The following is a 21,659-nucleotide window of genomic DNA, read 5'->3' as shown; positions in this document are numbered from 1 at the left end:
ACACCGACAGCGTGGAAGAAATGTGGTCAACTTTGAAAACCACCATACAGGAAGCAACAAACCGCTATGTTAAATCAGTAAGCAAACGGAGTAGGAACAACAAGCCACAGTGGTTCTCTATGGAGATCTCGGACCTCATCAAAGAGAAGAAAAAAGCATTCATCTCTTACAAACAATCAGGGACACAGGACTCCAGAGTAGATTATCTGACCAAGTCAAGAGCCGTCAAAGCGGCAGTTAGGGAGGCCAAATTCCGCATGGAGGAGTCTCTAGCAAAGAACATCCAGAAGGGTGATAAATCCTTCTTCAGGTATATCAGTGACAGAAAAAAGAAATCGGGTGGGATAGTACGACTCAGAAAACCAGACGATGACTATGTAGAGACGGACTTGGAAAAAGCCCAACTGTTTAATGAATACTTCTGTTCAGTCTTCACCCGCGAGGCGCCGGGAATCGGCCCTCAGCCACAGACAAGGATTAAATCAGTAGACCCGTTTAGTAATTTCAAATTTACACCCAGCAGCGTCTACTGCGAGCTGTCAAAAATCAAGGTCAACAAGGCAATGGGGCCTGACAACCTACACCCTAGGGTACTCAGGGAGTTGGGTGATGTCTTGGCGGAAACGCTATCCGCGCTCTTCAATCTCTCCCTTAGTACAGGTAACGTCCCGATGGACTGGAAGATGGCTAACGTCATTCCACTACACAAGAAAGGCTCCAGGATGGAGATGGCAAACTACAGACCAGTGAGTTTCACTTCAATAGTGAGCAAACTAATGGAAACCCTAATCAAACGCCAATTGGATAGAATCATGGACGAGGAGAATCTACAGGATCCCCGCCAACATGGATTTACTAAGGGGAGATCCTGCCAATCCAACCTGATCAGCTTCTTTGACTGGGTGACGAGGAAGCTGGATGTTGGTGAGTCCCTGGACATCGTCTACCTGGATTTCAGCAAAGCATTTGATAGCGTGCCACACCGCAGGTTGCTGAACAAGATGAGTTCTTTAGGTTTGGGCGACACATTAACCAAATGGGTTGGGAACTGGCTTGGAGGTAGGCTTCAGAGGGTGATGGTGAATGGCACCCCCTCCGAAATGTCAGGTGATAAGTGGAGTGCCACAAGGCTCCGTCCTGGGCCCGATCTTGTTCAACATCTATATAAGAGACTTGACAGAAGGGCTCCGAGGTAGAATAACATTATTCGCCGATGATGCCAAACTGAGCAATGTAGTGAGCAAAAGTACAACAGACAAAAAAGCAATGGCAGACGATATGGTGCATGACTTACTTCTGCTGGAGCACTGGTCTAGGTCCTGGCAACTCAGTTTCAATGCCAAAAAATGCAAAGTCATGCACCTGGGAAGCCAAAGTCCATGCAAGATTTACACCCTAAATGGCGAGATCCTGACAAGAACTGAAGCAGAAAGAGACTTAGGGGTGATTGTCAGGGAAGACATGAAGTCTGCAAACCAAGTAGAGCAAGCTTCATCCAAAGCAAGGCAACTCATAGGTTGCATACGCAGGAGTTTCGTCAGCCGTAAACCTGAAGTCATTATGCCACTGTATAGATCCATGGTGAGACCGCACCTGGAGTACTGTGTGCAATTCTGGAGGCCGCATTACTGCAAGGATGTGCTGAGACTGGAATCGGTCCAGGAATGGCCACCAGGATGGTCTCGGGACTAAAGGAGCTCCCGTACGAGGAGCGGTTAGGGAAATTGCAGCTCTACTCACTCGAGGAACGTCGAGAGAGGGGAGATATGATCGAGACATTTAAATATCTCACGGGCCGCATCGAGGTGGAGGAAGACATCTTCTTCTTCAAGGGTCCCGCGGCAACAAGGGGGCATTCGTGGAAAATCAGGGGCGGGAAACTGCACAGTGACACTAGGAAGCTCTTCTTCACTGAAAGGGTGGTTGATCGCTGGAATAGTCTTCCACTTTAGGTTATTGAGGCCAGCAGTGTGCCGGATTTTAAGGCCAGATGGGAAAGACATGTGGGATCTATCCGCAAAGATAGATAGGGAGGGCCATTGGAGTGGGCAGACTTGATGGGCTGTGGCCCTTATCTGCCGTCTATTTCTATGTTTCTATGTTCTGAGCTGATCTGGGAGAACAGAAAATTGAACAAATAAATACATTTATCTCTTGCTGGATTCAGAGTGATTTACAAACAGATGATTAGATGTATGACTGACTTCCATATATGGGCAAAATGTTCTGCAGGAAAATTCCCATCTAAGGACCCGTGACCCTTATTTATTAATTTATTTTCTGTCCCATCTTCCCCAAGAGCTCAGTACTTGGCAATGATATTATAATACAGGCAGTCCCCGAGTTACAGACACCCGACTTAAGTACAACTCAAACTTAAGAACGTGGTTGTGGCTTCATTTGATTTGATTTGATACACTTCCCCCTCCCCATTTGCAGTTTTTCACATAATCGTGATTTCACATAATCGCGATTTTTTTCTGGGGAGGGGGAAAATTTTAAAAACATATTTTTTACCTCCCTGCCACCTTCCCGGCCTTACCTGGTGGTCTAGAGGGCTTTCGGGGCAGGAGCGATCTTCCTACGCTCCTGCCCCGTGCAGATCGCCATGAGGAAATGGCTGTAGGGAGTTCCCGTCATCGTACCTTAAGAAGGATATGGCGTTACTCGAGAAGGTTCAGAGAAGAGCAACACGACTGATAAAAGGGATGGAAAACCTTTCATACGCTGAGAGATTGGAGAAACTGGGTCTCTTTTCCCTGGAGAAGAGGAGACTTAGAGGGGATATGATAGAGACTTATAAGATCATGAGGGGCATAGAGAGGGACAGATTCTTCAAACTTTCAAAAAATAAAAGAAGAAGAGGGCATTCAGAAAAGTTGAAAGGGGACAGATTCAATACAAATGCCAGGAAGTTCTTCTTTACCCAACGGGTGGTGGACATCTGGAATGCGCTTCCAGAGGACGTTATAAGGCAGAGTACGGTACTGGGGTTTAAGAAAGGATTGGACAATTTCCTGCTGGAAAAGGGGATAGAGGGGTATAAATAGAGGATTACTGCACAGGTCCTGGATCTGTTGGGCTGCTGCGTGAGCGGACTGCTGGGCATGATGGACCTCAGATCTGACCCAGCAGAGGTATTGCTTATGTTCTTAATTTGTATTTCTGCCCAATGACCCTGACATGCTCCGTGATTCTGGTATTCTGGGGTTAGCATCTGGTACGGTTGATTCAGAATCAACAAAATGCCTTAAGTAATTTAAAGATGTGATAGTGTCTGAAGATCTAAAGGTGAAAAAACAGTGTGACAAGGCAGTGGCTGCTGCCAGAAGGATGCTGGGATGTATAAAGAGAGGCGTAGTCAGTAGAAGGAAGAAGGTGTTGATACCCCTGTACATGTCATTGGTAAGGCCCCACTTGGAGTATTGTGTTCAATTTTGGAGACCGTATCTGGCGAAGGACGTAAGAAGACTTGAGGTGGTCCAGAGGAGGGCGACGAAAATGATAGGAAGAGAGACTGGAAGCCCTGAATATGTATACCCTAGAGGAAAGGAGAGACAGGGGAGATATGATTCAGAAGTTCAAATACTTGAAGGGTATTAACGTAGAACAAAATCTTTTCCAGAGAAAGGAAAATGGTAAAACCAGAGGACATAATTTGAGGTTGAGGGGTGGTAGATTCAAGAGCAATGTTAGGAAATTCTACTTTACGGAGAGGGTGGTGGATGCTTGGAATGCGCTCCCGAGAGAGGTGGTGGAGAGTAAAACTGTGACTGAATTCAAAGAAGCGTGGGATGAACACAAAGGGTCTAGAATCAGAAAATAAGATTAAATATTGAACTAAAGCCAGTACTGGGCAGACTTTCACGGTTTGTGTCTGTATATGGCCGTTTGGTGGAGAATGGGCTGGGGAGGGCTTCAATGGCTGGGAGGGTGTAGATGGGCTGGAGTAAGTCTTAACAGAGATTTCGGCAGTTGGAACCCAAGAAATAGCTAAGAAGAAAAAATTAAAAAATTTAAATTGAATCAGGTTGGGCAGACTGGATGGACCATTCGGGTCTTTATCTGCCGTCATCTACTATGTTACTATGATGTCCAATAATGTTATTAACGGATTCAAGAATGAGTGAAGGGCCTGTAAGGCCAGCATTGTTAAATTGCTGTGCCTGAAAACTAAAACTGAACAAGTCTAGGAGCTACTTGTGGATTTAGGCATTCAGATTTTAGCTCTGATGGAAACCTGGTTAAAATATGGGGAAGGACAATTCCTAGTTAGCTCAGCCCCTCCAGGCTTCTCCTCTAACTGTTGGTGTCTAGAGGGTTCCTAAAAATGGGGAGAGGGGTTTGGCACTGATATTTGCTAAAGAATTTTAGGCAGAAGATATTCCGGTGGGTTCACACCCATATAAAAAATTGTTCCCTTCCCCCTCCTTCTTTCCCTTTGTAAGTTGCCTTGAGCCTGAATAGGTATGCGTGATGCATTGTCTATATTTTCTCATGAGGCAACAATTTCCGAAGTGCCCTTGATATCTAATCTTCCATTTGTGAGTTGCACAAACCTATACAAGCTCAAGGCAACAGATTAAAGAGGAAGAGGGAAGGGGACTCAGAGAGCAAGTGGAGGGGCCTAGGAGGAAGGGATGATATACAGAAACTGAAACATTTAGTTGTCAAAGAGGTGAGGCTTCAGGTTTTTCCTGTATGCAGTAGTTTGTCTCCTTCCTGATTGCTTCTGGGAGGCCATTCCAGGTTTTTACACCCAGATAAGTTAGTATTGAGTAGAAGATTTGCTTGTAGTGGAGGTATTTTGTGGATGGCATGTTTAGTTGAATTCTGTTAAGGATTCTTCTTGATGTTGACCAAGCAGTAGCGAATAGTTGGATGAGGGGAGCTGCTGAATTTCCATACAATATCTGGTGTAGAATGCATGAAGTTTTGAAGATTATTCAGGATGGTATTGGAAACTAGTGCAGTTGCCTGATGAAGGCTGTGATCAAATCATATTTCTTTAATTTGTAGATTAGTCCGACGGCTTTGTTCTGGATGAGTTGCAGTTTGTGGATAAGAGTGGTGTTGTTGCCTAGGTGATGGAGTTGCAATAGTCCAGTTGAGGTAAGACCATCATCTGATGTGATGTGGGTGGAAGTATGGTCTCGTGAGTCGCAGTTGACGCATAGTGTGTGTAAGATGGTCTTTTTCCAAAGGTTAGAAATTTGTGGTTCCATTGAGAGAGTGCAGCCGAGTACCTTGGTGGATTTTTCCATTGTGAGAGTGATGCCCGATGGAAGAGTGAGATTGGACATGCCATTCTGTTGTGCAGTGCGGAAACCAATGGTTTTGGTGGCATTTAGTTTCAATTTGTTGATATTTGCCCAGGTTTGGATTTTATCTATATTGTTTGAGATTTTATCAGCGATATTTGGTTGGTTATAGATTATTGGAATGAGGAGAAGGATGTCGTCGGCATAGAACAGTATGGTTTCGTCTTCCATTTTGATGTGTCCCAGCGAGTTCATAAATAAATTGAATAGGATTGGGGATAATGGGGAGCCTTGTGGGTTGCCACAGAAAGCCTTCCAAGGGTTGGCCTATTTTTCTTGCTTTTTGACCATGTATTCTCGGTTTTGTAGGAAGTCGGCGAACCATTTCATTACAATCCCTGTTATTCCGATTTCTGCAAGTTTGGTTAGGAATAGTTGGTGGTCCACTGAGTCGAAGGCCGTGGAGATATCAAATTGGAATAATATTGTCTGATGACCCGAACTTAGCAGCTGTTTGATTTTTGTGATTAGAGTAATGATGAGCTCGGTGCTATGGGTTTTTTTTTTTCTGGAAGCCGTATTGTGATGTATGAAGGCAGGAGTGTTGCTCTATATAAATGGCTAACTGCTTGCTGATCAGGGACTCAAGGAATTTAGTGAGGATTGGAATGCCAGCAATCGGCATGTAGTAAAATGATATGGAGAGATCTGCTTGGGCTGTTTTCGGTATAGGGGTTAAGGCCATGTTACCCATTTCTTTGGGAAGGTGCCATTGGTTCAGGGAACTATTTAGTAGGTTGGTGAGCCAGTTAATGAATTGATACGGAGCTGCTGAAAGAAGGTATGGAGGACAGTTGTCTAGGGGGCTAGTTTGCAAGGCTAGTTTTGAGATTAGTTTAGTGGTATCAGGGATGGAAAGGTTAGTGAATGAAGTCCAGATTTGGTTTGTTTTTATGGGTTCAGTGTATTCTGTAGGGTTATGTTGGGGAGTGTTTGGAGTGGCTAACTTTGCAACTTCTGATTAGACCAATTTGACTTTGTTGAGGAAGAAATCTGCAAGCTCTTGGGCTGAAATTTTGTTAGAGTGGGTTGCCCCTTTATTTGCTGATATAATCAACAAGATGGGAACATCCTCGATCCTTTAAGAAGCCCTCCCTGGGTCCCAATTCTATTGATAATTATAGACCTATGTCCTCTCTGCCATTCCTAGCTAAATATCTTGAGAAAGTAGTTTTTGATCAGTTAATTGACTTTTTGCATAATAACTATCCTTTACCCCTATCAATTTGGTTTCTGTTTTGGTCATGACACTGAGACCCTTCTACTGCCATTCCTGGACTTTATCCAACTAGGTTTTAGTCAAGGCAAATGTTTTCTCTTGGTCAGCCAAGACATTTCTGCTGCCTTTTGATACTATCTACCACCAAGTGCTGCTAAATAGACTTCTTTCCATTGGCCTATCGAGCACAATACAGAAATGGTTTCAATCCTTCCTTTCTAACAGATCTTATTACCAGTGTTATGTTATTCTCACGGTTCATCGTCTTGTCTTTTCTATTCAATATCTTTCTCCTGCCACTTTGTAGCCTCCTTAAGGGCCTCGTTATTGTCTACTGTCTCTATACCAATGACATCCAATTCCTGGCTAAGATCAAACATAACATTGATGAGACAATTATCGAGTTACAATTGCACCTACAGTTTATAGAACATTGGCTAAATGACTATTTCATGAAGCTCAATGTCACCAAAACCTGCATCCTATATCTGATCATCGTTCTCCTGATATATCAAGATCCCTTAAAATCGGCAATTTCCTTATTGCAATAGTTGATAAATTGCACATCTTGGAGTGATTCTTGACTCCAGCATCTCCATGAAATATCAGATCTCCAGGGTAGATTCCACTCAGTAGTTCAGGCCCTTGATTTTCTCTGCTTTGACTAACAGCCTTATAGTAGGAATATTGAAGTGGCATCTGAGATCCCTGCAAGTTGCCTAAAATGCTACTGCATGTGTCATTACCAAACCAGTGAAACGTTCCCATATATCTCCGGCTCTTATCTCACTCCACTCCAATAGAGCAGAGAGTCTTGAATTTGAGGACATCTAACAATAAATATTTTGGGGAAACCTAATGCAAAATTTTCTTTCCCCCAGGAACAGGCTCTCCTACGATCACTCCTGACATTATATCCCATATTGAACGAGGGGAAGAACCGTACGTCAGGGATGTGGCAGGAACAGAGGAAAAAGAATCTGGGATAAGCAGCTGCTCAGGTGAGTGCAGTAATAAGAGGGACTGGGGTAAATTGTGGCATTATAACCTAAATGTCCAAACCTGGCTCATCTTTATCTCAGCATTCAGGAGATATTCAGGTCCTTAAATGAGGGCCAAAGATCAATTTTGTGTGAAAATATCTTTATTTATTCAAACCATAAATCACATATTGTATTAAACACTTCAAAGCCATCCAACAATACCCACATTATAGGTTACAAATTGTGTATTCTAGAAGCGATGCTATTTTCCTTTTACCAACCAACTGACAAAACCAGCGTCAGCCGCGTTATTCCTTCACAGTGACCCCCTACTTCTAGTACAGAAAACTGAAAGAAGACTGTCATCCCTCCCACCGCCCCCCCCCCCCATCACTGTAGGCTCTGTGTGGACATTTGTCCGCTATCAGCATCCAAATGTCTTCCACAATCTTGTAGATCCCAGACGGTCCAATTTCATTATTATGAACAGGGAAAAGAAGGTGTTTGGTTGGGGTTTTTTTTTAACATTTTTATTTAGAAGAGGCGCAATACAAAAACACAACATTCGTAAACATAGCTCGAATGGAAAACAAATGATAAGAAAGTGTATCACATGGTTCTTTGCGTAGACATAAGGACTAAAAACAGACCTAAACTTCCCCTCCCTCTCCCAACCCATCCCTCACCCCTTTCCAGTGTCAAAAGTTCAGGTGAGCACTTCAGGCTCTATAGGATAACTTGTCCCAAAAAGGTGCCCAAATAGCCCAAAATTTCCTCCAAAGCCCAGTACCACCATGTTTAATGTCCAAATAGTCATATTTTAACAAAAGAAACACCTCATTTCTCCACATGGTAACAGTAGGTACTTCAGCCTGTCTCCACAGGGAAGCTTTTGTAACAATTGAGAATGCCCCTAGAAAGTCCCAAAGAAGAAAATTGAGAAAAAAGGAAAACATCCGCCTGCAGAGGAATTCTGCGTCGTAATATCATCTGTAGATTGAGACAAAGGACCAAAAGGTTTGCACTCGGTCACAAGACCAGAACATATGGAACAAACCAGCTGGTGTAGACTGGCACTTTGGGCAACATGGATGAGAAGCAAATCCTGCCATTAGAGAATGAAACGGTGGATGTTAGCCAAAACGGTGGGGGGGGGGTGCTCACTGCGGGCACGGAGACAAGGCCATCCACCGCCCCATGGAGTGGTGAATGTCCTTGTCCCCACAGTTAAGGGAGGGAACGTGCACCGCCCCCTCCCTCCTGCCTGCCTACCTACCGGCCGAATCTATCTCATTACCTTCGTGGGGCGTTAGTAAAGTAACTTGCTCGAGCCAGCAGAGCCTACCTGCAGTCGCGTGTGTGTGTGCTGAAGCTTCTCCTCTGACGCAAATTCCGGTTGTATCAGAGGAGAAGATTCCGCCCACACACACGCGACTGCAGGCAGGCTCGGCTGGCTCGAGTAAATTACTTTACTAACGCCCCACGAAGGTAAGGGGGAGAGAGATTTTTGAGCCTCGCAAGGGGTGCTGAAGGGCGGTGAGGTGGCGAGAGGGAAGGGTTGTGGCGAGAAGACGCTGAAGGTAAATGGGGGAAGACAGAGTGGTGAGAAGACGCTGAAGGGAAATGGGGAAGACAAAGTGGGGAGAAGATGCTGAAGGGAAATGGGGATTGGGAAAGATAGAGTGGAGAGAAGATGCTGAAGGGAAATAGGGAACAGAGAGTAGGGAGAAGATGCTTGAAGGGAAAAAGATAGAGATGCCAGACTACGGGGGGAGCGGAGGGAAGAAGATGGGGGTCGCTGGTGCTTCGCTGGACAGCTGCCTGTTGTTTACCGGCATGTCGGGGCCAGCGGCACACAAGCGCGCTGCTGCATGGGCGCATGCCACTTCTGAATGGCTGCCTCAGTTCTCACTAGCTCCTCACAAGAAACTGAGGCAGCCATAGAGAAGTGGCGCACGACCAAGCAGCATCACACTTGTACGCTGCTGGCCCCGACATGCCGGTAAACAGCAGACAACCATCCAGTGAAGCACCAGCAACCGGCACAATTAGGAAGTGTCGCAGGCCCAGGCATTAGTGCACCGTTGGCCTTAACAATCATCAGGCAGCCGTCCACCAACCTCCACAATTTAAAGGTGCTGCTGGGGGGCTGGGATGGAATTTAAAGGTGCTGGGGGTATGGAAAAGTGATGATTGATTGATTGGGGGGGGCTGGGAGACGGAATTTAAAGGTGTCGGGTATATATTAGTATACAATTTGGTTCAGAATGGTTTTTTTTCTTGTTTTCCTTCTCTAAATCTGGGGTGCGTCTTATGGTGAGGTGCATCTTATGGAGTGAAAAATACAGGTATAAATTGTGTTGATAACAATTTATAAACAAAACTCTTGCCAGCTGAACATCTTTCTCTAGTTCAGCTGCCAGAACTTTGATTTATAAGGAAGGAATAACCTTGTATGGATGCAGCAGGGACAGTGGTCGCGGAGATAGGGTCGATAGTCGCGGTGACGAGGACAAATTTTTTTCTCTGTGTCATTCTCTATTCGGAAGTGGCAAGATCTTGATTCCACACAACTGTCATAGCATCATAGTCCCAGGGCACAGTATAACTGCCCAAACTAACTTGGTGAAAAGAAAGGCTGGTCCTGGATTGTCTAGATAGTGTCAGTTTCCCAGACCATATCCGTCTTATCTTCATTGAAGGTGTTGGAGTTCAGGGAGTGAAGATAATGAGAAACTTGGCCATAAGACAACCAATCTCTGGCCAGCAAAGCATCTCGAGCTTGAAGATCCTGAAAAGAAAGAGTAAGTCCATGCTCATTCATCACATCCCGCCCATAACATATGCCCTGGTCAGTCCAACGGTGCAAATAAAACTTGGATGTGTCCAGGTCCAAATCATGATTCCCCCATAGGGGTAGTAAAATGGTGGATGTAAAAGGCAAATGCATGCATTTACACAACCATTGCCAACACTGTCTCATAGATTTCAACAGAGGATGGGAGCAAGTAGGGAATATCCGATGAAGTCTTTTTGCATGAAGATAGTATAACAAGTGCATTGGTGCCATCAGCTGTTGTTCCAAAGTCATTGGCATGTAATACTGAATATTCTTTATCTAGTCAACCAAGTGTCAAAGGAGACAAGCTATATTATATCTTCTCAGATCCGAAAAAGCCAAGCCACCTCGCCCCCATTGGCAAGAAGAGCTGCGCAATAGTCATTTGGGGTTTTTTATTGTTCCAAAGAAATTTGCGCAAGACTTTATGATAGAGACCGAGATCCCTATTGGTCACATACATAGGAAAAGTTTGCATTACATAAATCCATTTGGGAAACAGTGCAGTTCTACCCCTCAAAGTCAAAGGATATTTGGTCCAAAGTACCAATAAGTCCTGTGACTTTCCCAACAATACAGTGAAAATTTCTGCATAAGCTTTCCTCAGATCACTAGTAATATAAATCCCCAAATACCTTCAGATGATGCTATCCATGGTAGCGACCATAGATAAGGTGCCTTGGTTAAAAGCTCACCTACGCCCTCTCCAGAGGGCTCTCCTGGCTCGCTGGTCCTGCAAACGTTACCCTGGATGTTGGAAGCGTCTCAAAGTCTGCACTGCTGGCTCTGGGCGGAGATGCTGGCCAAGAGCTTGCCTCTCTGCATCCTATCAAAGGTGCTACAACGGATGCCAGCCTGTATGGCTAGAGAGGCTTTTGCGAGGGTCACCCAGGGACACTGGTTACCATCTCAGATTAGAGCTGAGAGCCCATCCGTCTAGTTCTGCTGACTTTCAAAAAGATTTTATTAAGCAAACGTTCAGGGTTTTCTCGGACAATGCCACAGCAATGGCAAATGTCAACAGACAAGGGGGTGCCAAGAGTGCCCAGTTGAAGCTGTTGTTCCACTGGGCGGAAGCCATCTCTGCAGTACATGTAGTAGGACAGTATCTGTCACTGTGTCATTGAAGAGCAGTCCTTCATTGATATTGCAGTTGAGCCATCTTACATTAGGGGGTGCTAGCTCACTGATGCTAAGAGTAAGCCACCTTAGGGTTGGTGAGTCAACCCTGAGTCAAAGGAGGGAGGGAATCAGGCAGAGAGACATTTAAATGCCCTGAGGCTGAATAGATGGAAGGGGCCCCAAATGCAGATGGTGTGGCAAGCAGGGCTGCAGTACCTAGGAAGAGCCTGTGGAAGAAGAGTGGCCTTAGCAAAGAGTGATCCTCTGAAAGTGATAGAAGTCAAAGCAGATTTGAGGTAGGATAAGTTTATCTTATAACCTAGTTGACAGTGTGACTTGGGAAGTTAGGGCCAAGTAATGCTCATTGTGGAATATGGAAACGAACGGTGGGGATTTTAGGAAGAGGACAAGGTAGTTGAGTTGCCCTGGTGGAGGATAGACCAAATTTACGCCATGGGCCTAAAGGAGCAGGCCATGAAAGAGAGCTTGTGCATATAAGAAGTGACTGGTATCCCTGACTTGTGGAGAGAACAGGTTTCAGCAAAGGCAACCTAAATAAACATAATACACCAATGGTGCACTTATGTCATTTCTTCTAAATCTTCAATTGACTCGACACGGGCTGTGTTTAGCCAAATGGCCTGCATTAGGAGTCTGTACGGTTTCTCTTTATTGTATATACAGTTTCTCTTTATTGTAAACCACTTCTCTTTATTGTAGGAATTCGCTGTATATTGTATTTACAGTTTCTCTTTATTGTAAACCACTTCTCTTTATTGTAAATCGCAAGATTGTTGGCGGTATATAAGAATAAAGTTATTATTATTATTATTAAAGATTACCTTCTTGTAAACTAAATCTCTAGTATCAAGGGCGCATAATAACCTAAATCTATAATAGCCAAATTCAGTCAGAACAGATGCTGCGAATGCTGCTGTGTAAGAATTTAAAGAACCGACTAAGCGCTCTAAGGTGACGTAGGCAGGAGGAAAAAGCCACCAACTTGAGTTGGCAGTGTTTAAGAGAGACACTGTAACTGCAAGCCCTTATGGAAGAATGGTCTGAAATTTGGCAACTAAGATTTAATGCTAAGAAATGCAGGGTCATGCATTTGGGCTGCAAAAATCCAAGGGAGGGGGATGAAGAATTTATGTGCATGACAGCAGAGTGGAACTTGGATGTGATTGTATGTGATGATCTTAAGGTGGCCAAACAGGTTGAAAAGGTGATGGTGAAAGCTAGAAGGATGCTAGAGTACACTGGGAGAGGTATGGCTAGTAGGAAAAAGGAGGTATTGATGCCCCTGTATAAGACTTTGATGAGACCTCATTTAGAATATTGTGTACAATTCTGGAGGCTTCACCTTCATAAAGGATGGAGTCGGTCCAGAGGAAGGCTATTAATAGGGTCATTGTTTTTTTTCATAAGGTGTATGGGGACAGATTTAAAGATCTCAATATGTATACTTTGGAGAAAAAGCAGGAGAGGGACGTTTAAGTATCTACATGGCATAAAGGTGCATGAGGCATGTCTCTATCATTTGAAAGGAAGCTCGAATTAGAGGGCATAGGATGAAGTTAAGAGATGATAGGCTCCAGAGTAATCTAAGGAAATACTTTTTTTACTGAAAGGTTGGTAGATACGTGGAATAGGCTCCCAGTCGATATGGTGGAGACAAAGACTGTCTGAATTCAAGAAAGTGTGGGGGAGGCACATGAGATCTCTTAAGGAGAGGAGGGGATAGTATATGCCATCAAATTTCTAAGCTTTTTCCCCAGAATAGCGATTGCTTAGTCCTTGGGACTTTCTTCCCCTTTTTCCTCTCAGGAGAGTCTCTTTGCTGTCCTAGCTTTATCTAGATAGTTCTCCCTTTTGTATGTTAAAGTGGACACAGACTTGACCTGACTGTGGCCATGTGTACAATTCTGGAGGCTGCAACTTCAAAATATATAAAAAGGATGGAGTCAGTCCAGAGGAAGGCTACTAAAATGGTGTGTGGTCTGCATGATAAGGCATATGGGGACAAACTTAAAGGTCTCAATCTGTATACTTTGGAGGAAAGGTGGAAGAGGGGAGATACAATAGAGACGTTTAAATACCTTCATATATAAATGTGCATGAGTCAAGTCTCTTTCATTTGAAAAGGAACTCTGCAATGAGAAGGCATTGGATGAAGTTAAGAGTTGATAGGCTCGGGGGGCGCTATTGAGCCAAGAGATAAGATGGCCGCATAGTCTCCTCTCTCCTCCTAACAGCTCTAGAATATCGGCACGGAGCAAGTCTTCGAATCTGTTTTATCTTGGGGATTTTGGCTCAAACTCCTTTTGAGATGTCTGCTAATAAATCCACCAAATCTGAGACCTCTCCAAACTCTGGATCTAAATGAACAAAGCATGACCCTCCCTCCCCGGAGAAACCGTCTACCAGTAAGTCTGCTTATGTTTCCTCTGATGCAGTTCTAGACGAACTACGAGCTTTAAAGGATCTTATAACAAAACAATACGATATCACCTGCGAAATTAAAAGCGAAATAACCTCACTTACTGCCTCCTTTGCTGCATGCGCAGCACGTGTTGACTCTCTGGAAAGCAGGGCAGACATGGCGGCGCTCTCCTTTACACAATTTGAAGAACGAGTGCAGCAGAGGTTTAAAAAGCTGGATCAAGATTTTGAAGATCTCTGTAACCGTAATAGATGGAATAACATTAGACTAATCGGGCTGAAAGAGCAAGCCGAAGGATCAGACCTGATCGAATATCTAACTAGCTCTCTTCCGAAACTACTTAACATTACATCAGACCTCTCGCTACAATTTGAGCGCGCACACCGAACTCCATCTTTTCTAAAACCGGGACTTAACTCTATGTCTTTGACAAAACACTCCCAGGTCACTGTTGTCTCCTGGAATATTAATGGTTTGAAAAATCCCATTAAAAGAAAGAAAATACTGTTACATTTAAAAAGAAAACACCCGGATATAATCATGTAACAAGAAACTCACCTCTCATCCACTTCTGTTTTAACCAAATCTTGCCCTTGGATTGAATCTGCCATTGACTCTCTTTCCGTTGGGAGAAAAGGAGGGGTCTCTATCCTATTCTCCAAATCTTTCAAACCCCACATTATTAAACAGGTAATAGATCCCAATGGTAGGTGGATAATAGCTCAATTAGAGGTGCGTAATATCCAATTCCTATTGATAAATGTCTATGCACCCAATGGAGACTCTCCAGAGTTCTTTTTAAACCTCCTTGCCACGATTCAGACCTTTGATCCACTACCAATTATTTTGGCAGGAGATTTCAATATCCCCTTTGATCTACATATTGATAAACAATCTACTACTAAAATAACCCCGCTAAAATCTCGTATATCCTTTCATTCACTTATTTCACAACTACACCTTGCGGATTCCTGGCGAATTCAGCATCCTTCTGCTAGAGAATATACATATCATTCAATAGTTTTTCACGTCTAGACTATATTTTCATATCACAACATCTTCTTCAATCACTTATCAATTCTTCTATGTCGCCGATACTTATATCTGATCACTCTTTAATTTCCTGTGTTCTAAACTGGACTCCTGATCCTGTTCCTAAATCCCCTTTATGGAGAATGCCAATTTCAATTCTGGAAGATGACCAGACTGTGCAACATATAAAAAATTTTATTAATGCTTATTTTGAACAAAACCCCTATTTGGATACCAATCCTTTAACAACGTGGGAAGCTTTTAAGGCCTCTTTAAGAGGGGAATTTATCTCTCTCGCTTCCCATAAACACAAATTGGAACAATCTGCTCTGACAGATTTAGAGAATCAAATCTCAACCTTAGAAACCAAATTCTCCCTTACAAAAGATCCTCTCCAGTATAATACTTTATGTCAACTTAAATATCAGTATAACTCCATCCTCTCTAAACAGGCTGGAATGCAAATCTTTATGACTGAAGCCGTGTATTATGCGGAGGGAAATAAGAGTGGTAAGATGCTAGCTTCCTATCTAAAAAGGAAAAAAAATAAAATCCAGATTCCTGCTATTCAAACTCGTGATGATGTAACCGTAACTTCCTTCTCTGAGATTCTTACAGAGTTTCAAACCTTCTATAAAGAGTTGTATCAGTCTGACTCACCTTCAATATCATCTTCCTTATCCTCCTTTTTACAGGAAATTGATAAACCCATCTGGTCTCCAACTGATACATCCATCCTAGAGAAATCTATTGAGATAGAAGAATTACAGGTTGCCTTGAAACAACTACCGTCTCACAAATCTCCTGGAGCAGATGGAATTCCAGCGGAATTTTATAAAATCTTCCAAAATGATTTAATATATCACCTCCACCATATATTTCAGTACTTGACCCCTGAAAATGTCATAAATACACGCTTCTCCGAAGCTATCATCACTGTTTTGCCAAAGCCAAATAAAAATCTTGTTTTTGTACAGAACTACAGACCTATATCACTTTTAAATGTAGACTACAAATTATATGCAAAAATTCTAGCTAATAGGCTCAAATTAATGATTCACAAAGTTATTCATCCAAACCAAATAGGCTTCATGCCTGGTAGGCTAATTACTGATAATACTAGATTGTTTTTTCATTTAGCACATATTGCTGAACACTCTAAACATCCTATTATTGCCCTTTCGCTTGATGCCGAAAAGGCTTTTGATAGAATTGAATGGAATTATCTTTTTTCTATTTTAAAATGGTTTGGTGCTCCATCTTCTTTTATTAACATGATTAGAGTTATGTACGCTGATCCTTCTGCTAGAATAATTGCAAATAATACCCTTTCTACATCTTTTCAACTACATAGGGGAACCAGGCAGGTATATCCCTTGTCTCCCTATCTATTCAATCTCACGCTTGAACCCCTGCTATTTCGCATTAGACAAAACTCAAATATTTCAGGTATAGTATACAATTCCTTTGAAGTAAAACTCTCTGCTTATGCAGATGATGTTTTTTTATACATCTCTAATCCTGAGAATTCTCTAAAAGAGCTTCTTCAAATTATTGCAGATTACTCCTTTTTTTCAGGATATAAGCTAAATCAAGACAAAACAGAATCTCTCCCTCTCAATCACTACTCCAACTCCTCCATGATTAAGCCCTACCATCTCCAATGGACCCCTACAAAATTAAAATATCTTGGTATTGAACTTACTACATCTATTGAAGATACTATAGCTATTAATGCTCAGCATATTTTTCAACTTGTCAAGACCCTGATCCATTCTTGGCACCCTCTACATTTATCATGGTGGGGTCATCTTGAAACGATTAAAATGATGCTAATGCCCAAAATAAACTACATTCTGCTTATGATTCCATCTCTTTTCCCAGCCGTCTTTTACAAAAAGCTTGACTCACTCTTGTCCTCCTTCCTTTGGAAGAATAAACAACCGCGTATAGCTTTACAAAAACTTAAGAAAACTAGGGATAAAGGTGGTGGTCTTTTTCCTGATTTTCTTACCTACCATAAATCATTCATCATTCACCAAGGTCTCTATTGGTTTGCAGAAAATGATATGTACTTACCAATATGGTTTGAATTGGAAAAACATGCTATACAACCACTTCCTCCTTCAGCTCTCCTAACGACCTCTACAGTTAGTCTCCTCAATCCCATTTTAAAACAGACGTCACAATGTTTATTGGAACTTGACTCCCACTTAGATCATCCATATCTTCAATCACTGTCTCTTTCCTTGTGGTTTAACTCTAACATTCTTATCAATAAGAAACCCTTTCTCTGGAAAGCATGGATAGATAAGGGTGTTTTTTGCCTTCAAGATATCTTAGATACAGACTATAAGTTGCTCCCATTTAATATTCTTCAAACTAAATTTGGCCTTCCTTCTTCTTCTTATTTTAAATGGATGCAACTTAGTCATTGTATATCTGCCACACCGTTTTTTAGTTCCCTTCAATCTCATCAACCTACCCTTCCCCAGTTAGCTTCACAATATTTGACAACAGGACATGTTGCTTCTAGATTATATAAACTATTACTGACGAACAACATACCATCCACTTTAGTGCTCAAGGAAATATGGGAAAGAGATTGTGATTGTCAAATAGATACTGCATCATGGTCACTGTTATGGTCTAAAACCATAAGAGCAGTGTCTTCAGCCAGTGCGTTGCAATCTATGTACTTTTTGTATCACAAAGCAATCTGGACTCCCTATAAGCTTCAAGCTGCTGGCCTCAGTTCCTCTAATGTTTGCTGGAATTGTAAACTACACCCTGGTTCCATCATCCACATGTTATATGAATGCTCCTTTACTCATTCCTTTTGGTCTGATGTATGGAATATTATAAAATCAATTTTCCATTTGGAAGATGACTTATCTTTTTCAATAGTAATGTTTAAATCTCAATCTCCGCATGTTCTCATAGCAGATCAGCATAAAAAACTCTTTGATATATTATTGATATTAGCACAAAAATTGGTTCTTTCAAATTGGAAATCATCCAATCTACTTCATGTTCATCACTGGTGGAATATGGTTTTGCAGCATCAAAAATATGAGCTACAATTGTACAGAAAGAGAGGCCAGTTTCAATCTATATCAATGAGATGGTCTCCATTATCTACGTATCTACAAAATGTATGTACCTGAGCTTCCGAAGCTTTATCTTGCCTTTTTCCTTCTGTAAATGCATAATGCCGCTGTACTTTGTACCTTTTCTTTATTTTCTTGTTATCTGTTCTTGAAAACCTAATAAATTTTCATGGAAAAAAAAAAAAAAAGAGTTGATAGGCTCCGGAGTAATCTGAGGAAATACTTTTTTACGGAAAGGGTGGTAGATGCATGGAACAGTCTCCCAGAAGAGGTGGTGGACACAGAGACTGCGTCTGAATTCAAGAGGACCTGGGATAGGCACGTGGGATCTCTCGGAGAGAGAAAGAGATAATGGTTACTGCGGATGGGCACACTAGATGGTCTATTTGGCCTTTATCTGCCATTATGTTTCATCATCACGGAAGAAACTTCCTAATAACCACAGTTTATAACATATCTAATGCAGACCTTTATTCAAAGTTCAGGCAAGGTACTTGCATGGTTTAAAGGCTTCCTACAATCCAGAACCTATAGGGTTAAAACAAATAAAGATAAATCAGAACCATGGTCCAACCCCTGCGGAGTTCCTCAGAGATCACCTCTTTCTCCCATAATATTCAATATATACATAGCCTCCCGCAGCTCCTACCTAGACAAACATGGCATAACTTCATACAGCTATGCAGACGACATCACTATTCTCCTCCCCTTCGACCACCCAGAATCCACCATGACAGGCACAATACACAGAACTCTTGAAACAGTAGAAACATGGATGACAAATCAGAAACTAACAAAACTCCAACCTTAACAAACCTAGTAATAAACTCGATATCATACCCAATTCAACCCACACTAAAACTTCTTGGAGTACTGATCGACAGAGGCTGTACCATGCAACCACAAATCAACAAAGTAATAAAAACTTCATTCGTGACTATGAGAAACCTAAGACAAATCCGAAAATTCTTCAACAGGAAACAATTCCAACTTTTGGTACAATCTCTTATCCTTGGACTAATAGACTACTGCAACATACTATACCTCTCCTGCCCAGCAACCATGATAAAGCAATTACAAACAATACAAAATACAGTCCTAAGACTCATCTACTCATTGAAAAAATATGGTCACATCACAGAAGCATACCACGACTCACACTGGCTCCCAATACAAGCAAGAATACACTTCAAATTCTACTGCCTACTATACAAAGCTATTAATGGAGAAAGACCAACCTACTGGAACAACCGACTAACCCAATCCTCCTCAACCAAGCACAGGAGAACCCACTCACTATTCACACACCCACCAACCAAAAATGTCAAAAGAGGAAAACTATATGACAACCTAATGACCACCAAAGCAGCTAAACAGTCAAATCACCAATCTGCTATCTACGACCACAGACTACAAAACCTTCAAAAAAGAAACTAAAACTCTACTCTTCAAAAAACACATAAAACCTGTTTAACACGACCAGTTCCTTCCCTAACTCCACCTACCACACACTCCACCCATATCTAATCTAAAATGTTTCTAATTACCCAACATGTTGCTCCTTAAGTTCTCGACAATTCTTATGTAATTCTTAAGTTCCCGACAATTCTTATGTAATATTACAATTCTTGTAACCTCCTGACAACTCTTGTATAATCCGCCTTGAACCGCAAGGTAATGGGGGAATAGAAATCACTAATATAATGTAATGTAATGTCTACTCAAGCCTAGAGGCCGACTGAAACTGCTACTGAAAATGTCTAAACACTTTCACCCAAAAACTGAAATTAGAAACATAGAAACATGGCAGGTAAAGGCCAAATGGTCCATCCAGTCTGCCCATCCGCAGTAACCATTATCTCTTCCTCTCCCTAAGAGATCTCACTTGTCTATCCCACGCTTTCTTGAATTCAGACACAGGCCTAGATTCACTAAACTTACCAACGATTGTAAAACCAGTTTTACTGGTTTTGCGATTGTACCCCAACCTGATTCACTAAACTGCTGCCCGATCAATCTCCTATCTGATCCGATCCAACCCATGCAAATGAGTAAAACCCCATGCAAAATAGCCAAGCGATTGATTCACTAACGGATTTTACTATTCTAAAACCTGACGCAAAATATCTGCCCCATAAAAAAAATGAATAAAGACAGGCAGAGACATGTCAAAAAAAGTCATCCCCCTACGACCCACAAATGGCAGGAGGGATGCCCAGACCTTGGGAGAAGATCCACAAACGCCTCCTGAAACCATCCCAGGATCAAACCCACCCCTCAAGCACACACCCTTATCTACCCCAAAATATCACACAACACTAAAATTGAATTTACATCAATAAAATGTGCATACATGAACATCAGATCCCTAGGCCCAAAAACTGAGATCATAAAGGACTGGATATAAACAGAAAAACTAGGATGCCTCTTTCTCACAGAAACATGGCTAAACTCAGACACTGACCCCAGAATAACGGAAGTTTTCCCACAAGGCTACAAAATACAAGTAGTCTGTAGAGACATAAGAACATAAGAGTTGCCTCTGCCGGGTCAGACCGGAGGTCCATCGCGCCCAGCAGCCCGCACCCGCAGCGGCCCATCAGGTCCATGACCTGTTAAGTGACCCTGTCTTTCCTGTACCTATCTCTATGTCTATCTGTCCCTGCTTTTCCTATACCTATCTCTATGTTTATCTGTACCCCTCAATCCCCTTATCCTGTAGGTATTTATCCAAACCTTCTTTGAACCCCTGTAGCGTGCCCTGCCCTGCCACAGCCTCCGGGAGCGCGTTCCATGTGTCCACCACCCTCTGAGTAAAGAAGAACTTCCTAGCATTTGTTCTAAACCTGTCCCCTTTCAATTTCTCCGAGTGCCCCCTTGTATTTGTGGCTCCCCTCAGTCTGAAGAATCTGTCTCTGTCTACCTTCTCTATGCCTTTCAGGATTTTAAAGGTTTCTATCATGTCTCCTCTAAGTCTCCGCTTTTCCAGGGAGAAAAGCCCCAGCTTATCTAACCTATCAGTGTATGAAAGGTTTTCCATACCTCTTACCAATTTAGTTGCTCTTCTCTGGACTCCCTCAAGTACTGCCATGTCCTTCTTGAGGTACGGCGACCAGTACTGGACACAGTACTCCAGATGGGGGCGCACCATTGCACGATACAGTGGAATGATGACTTCCTTCGTCCTGGTCGTGATACCCTTTTTGATGATACCCAACATTCTGTTCGCTTTCTTTGAGGCCGCTGCACATTGTGCCGATGCCTTCAGTGTTGTATCCACCAACACACCCAGGTCTCTTTCAAGGTTACTTACTCCCAGCAATGATCCCCCCATTTTGTAGCTGAACATTGGGTTCTTTTTCCCTACATGCATGACCTTGCATTTCTCTACGTTAAAGCTCATTTGCCACTTTTTTGCCCATTTTTCCAGTTTCGTTAGGTCCTTTTGGAGGTTCTCACAGTCTTCTGTGGTTCTAACCCTGCTGCAGAGTTTGGTGTCATCTGCAAATTTTATAACCTCACAATTTGTCCCCGTCTCCAGGTCGTTTATAAATATATTGAACAGGAGCGGTCCCAGCACCGACCCCTGC

The 21,659-nt window shown here is 42.6% G+C and overlaps 1 protein-coding gene across 1 annotated transcript in view; it reads left to right on the top strand.

The window, feature by feature from the left end:
- Window positions 1–21,659, top strand: part of LOC117354634 (zinc finger protein 850-like) — a 45,800-nt gene that overhangs the window by 2,092 nt on the left and 22,049 nt on the right. Inside the window, exon 3 of the mRNA XM_033932455.1 lies at window positions 7,422–7,541. Coding sequence (XP_033788346.1) covers window positions 7,422–7,541 — 120 coding nt within the window. The remainder of the gene's footprint in view (window positions 1–7,421; window positions 7,542–21,659) is intronic.

Source organism: Geotrypetes seraphini, chromosome 2, assembly GCF_902459505.1.
Source record: "Geotrypetes seraphini chromosome 2, aGeoSer1.1, whole genome shotgun sequence".
Lineage (NCBI taxonomy): Eukaryota > Metazoa > Chordata > Amphibia > Gymnophiona > Dermophiidae > Geotrypetes > Geotrypetes seraphini.
The sequence above is the reverse complement of the archived record's forward strand: the minus strand, read 5'-3'. Positions and strand labels throughout refer to the sequence as shown.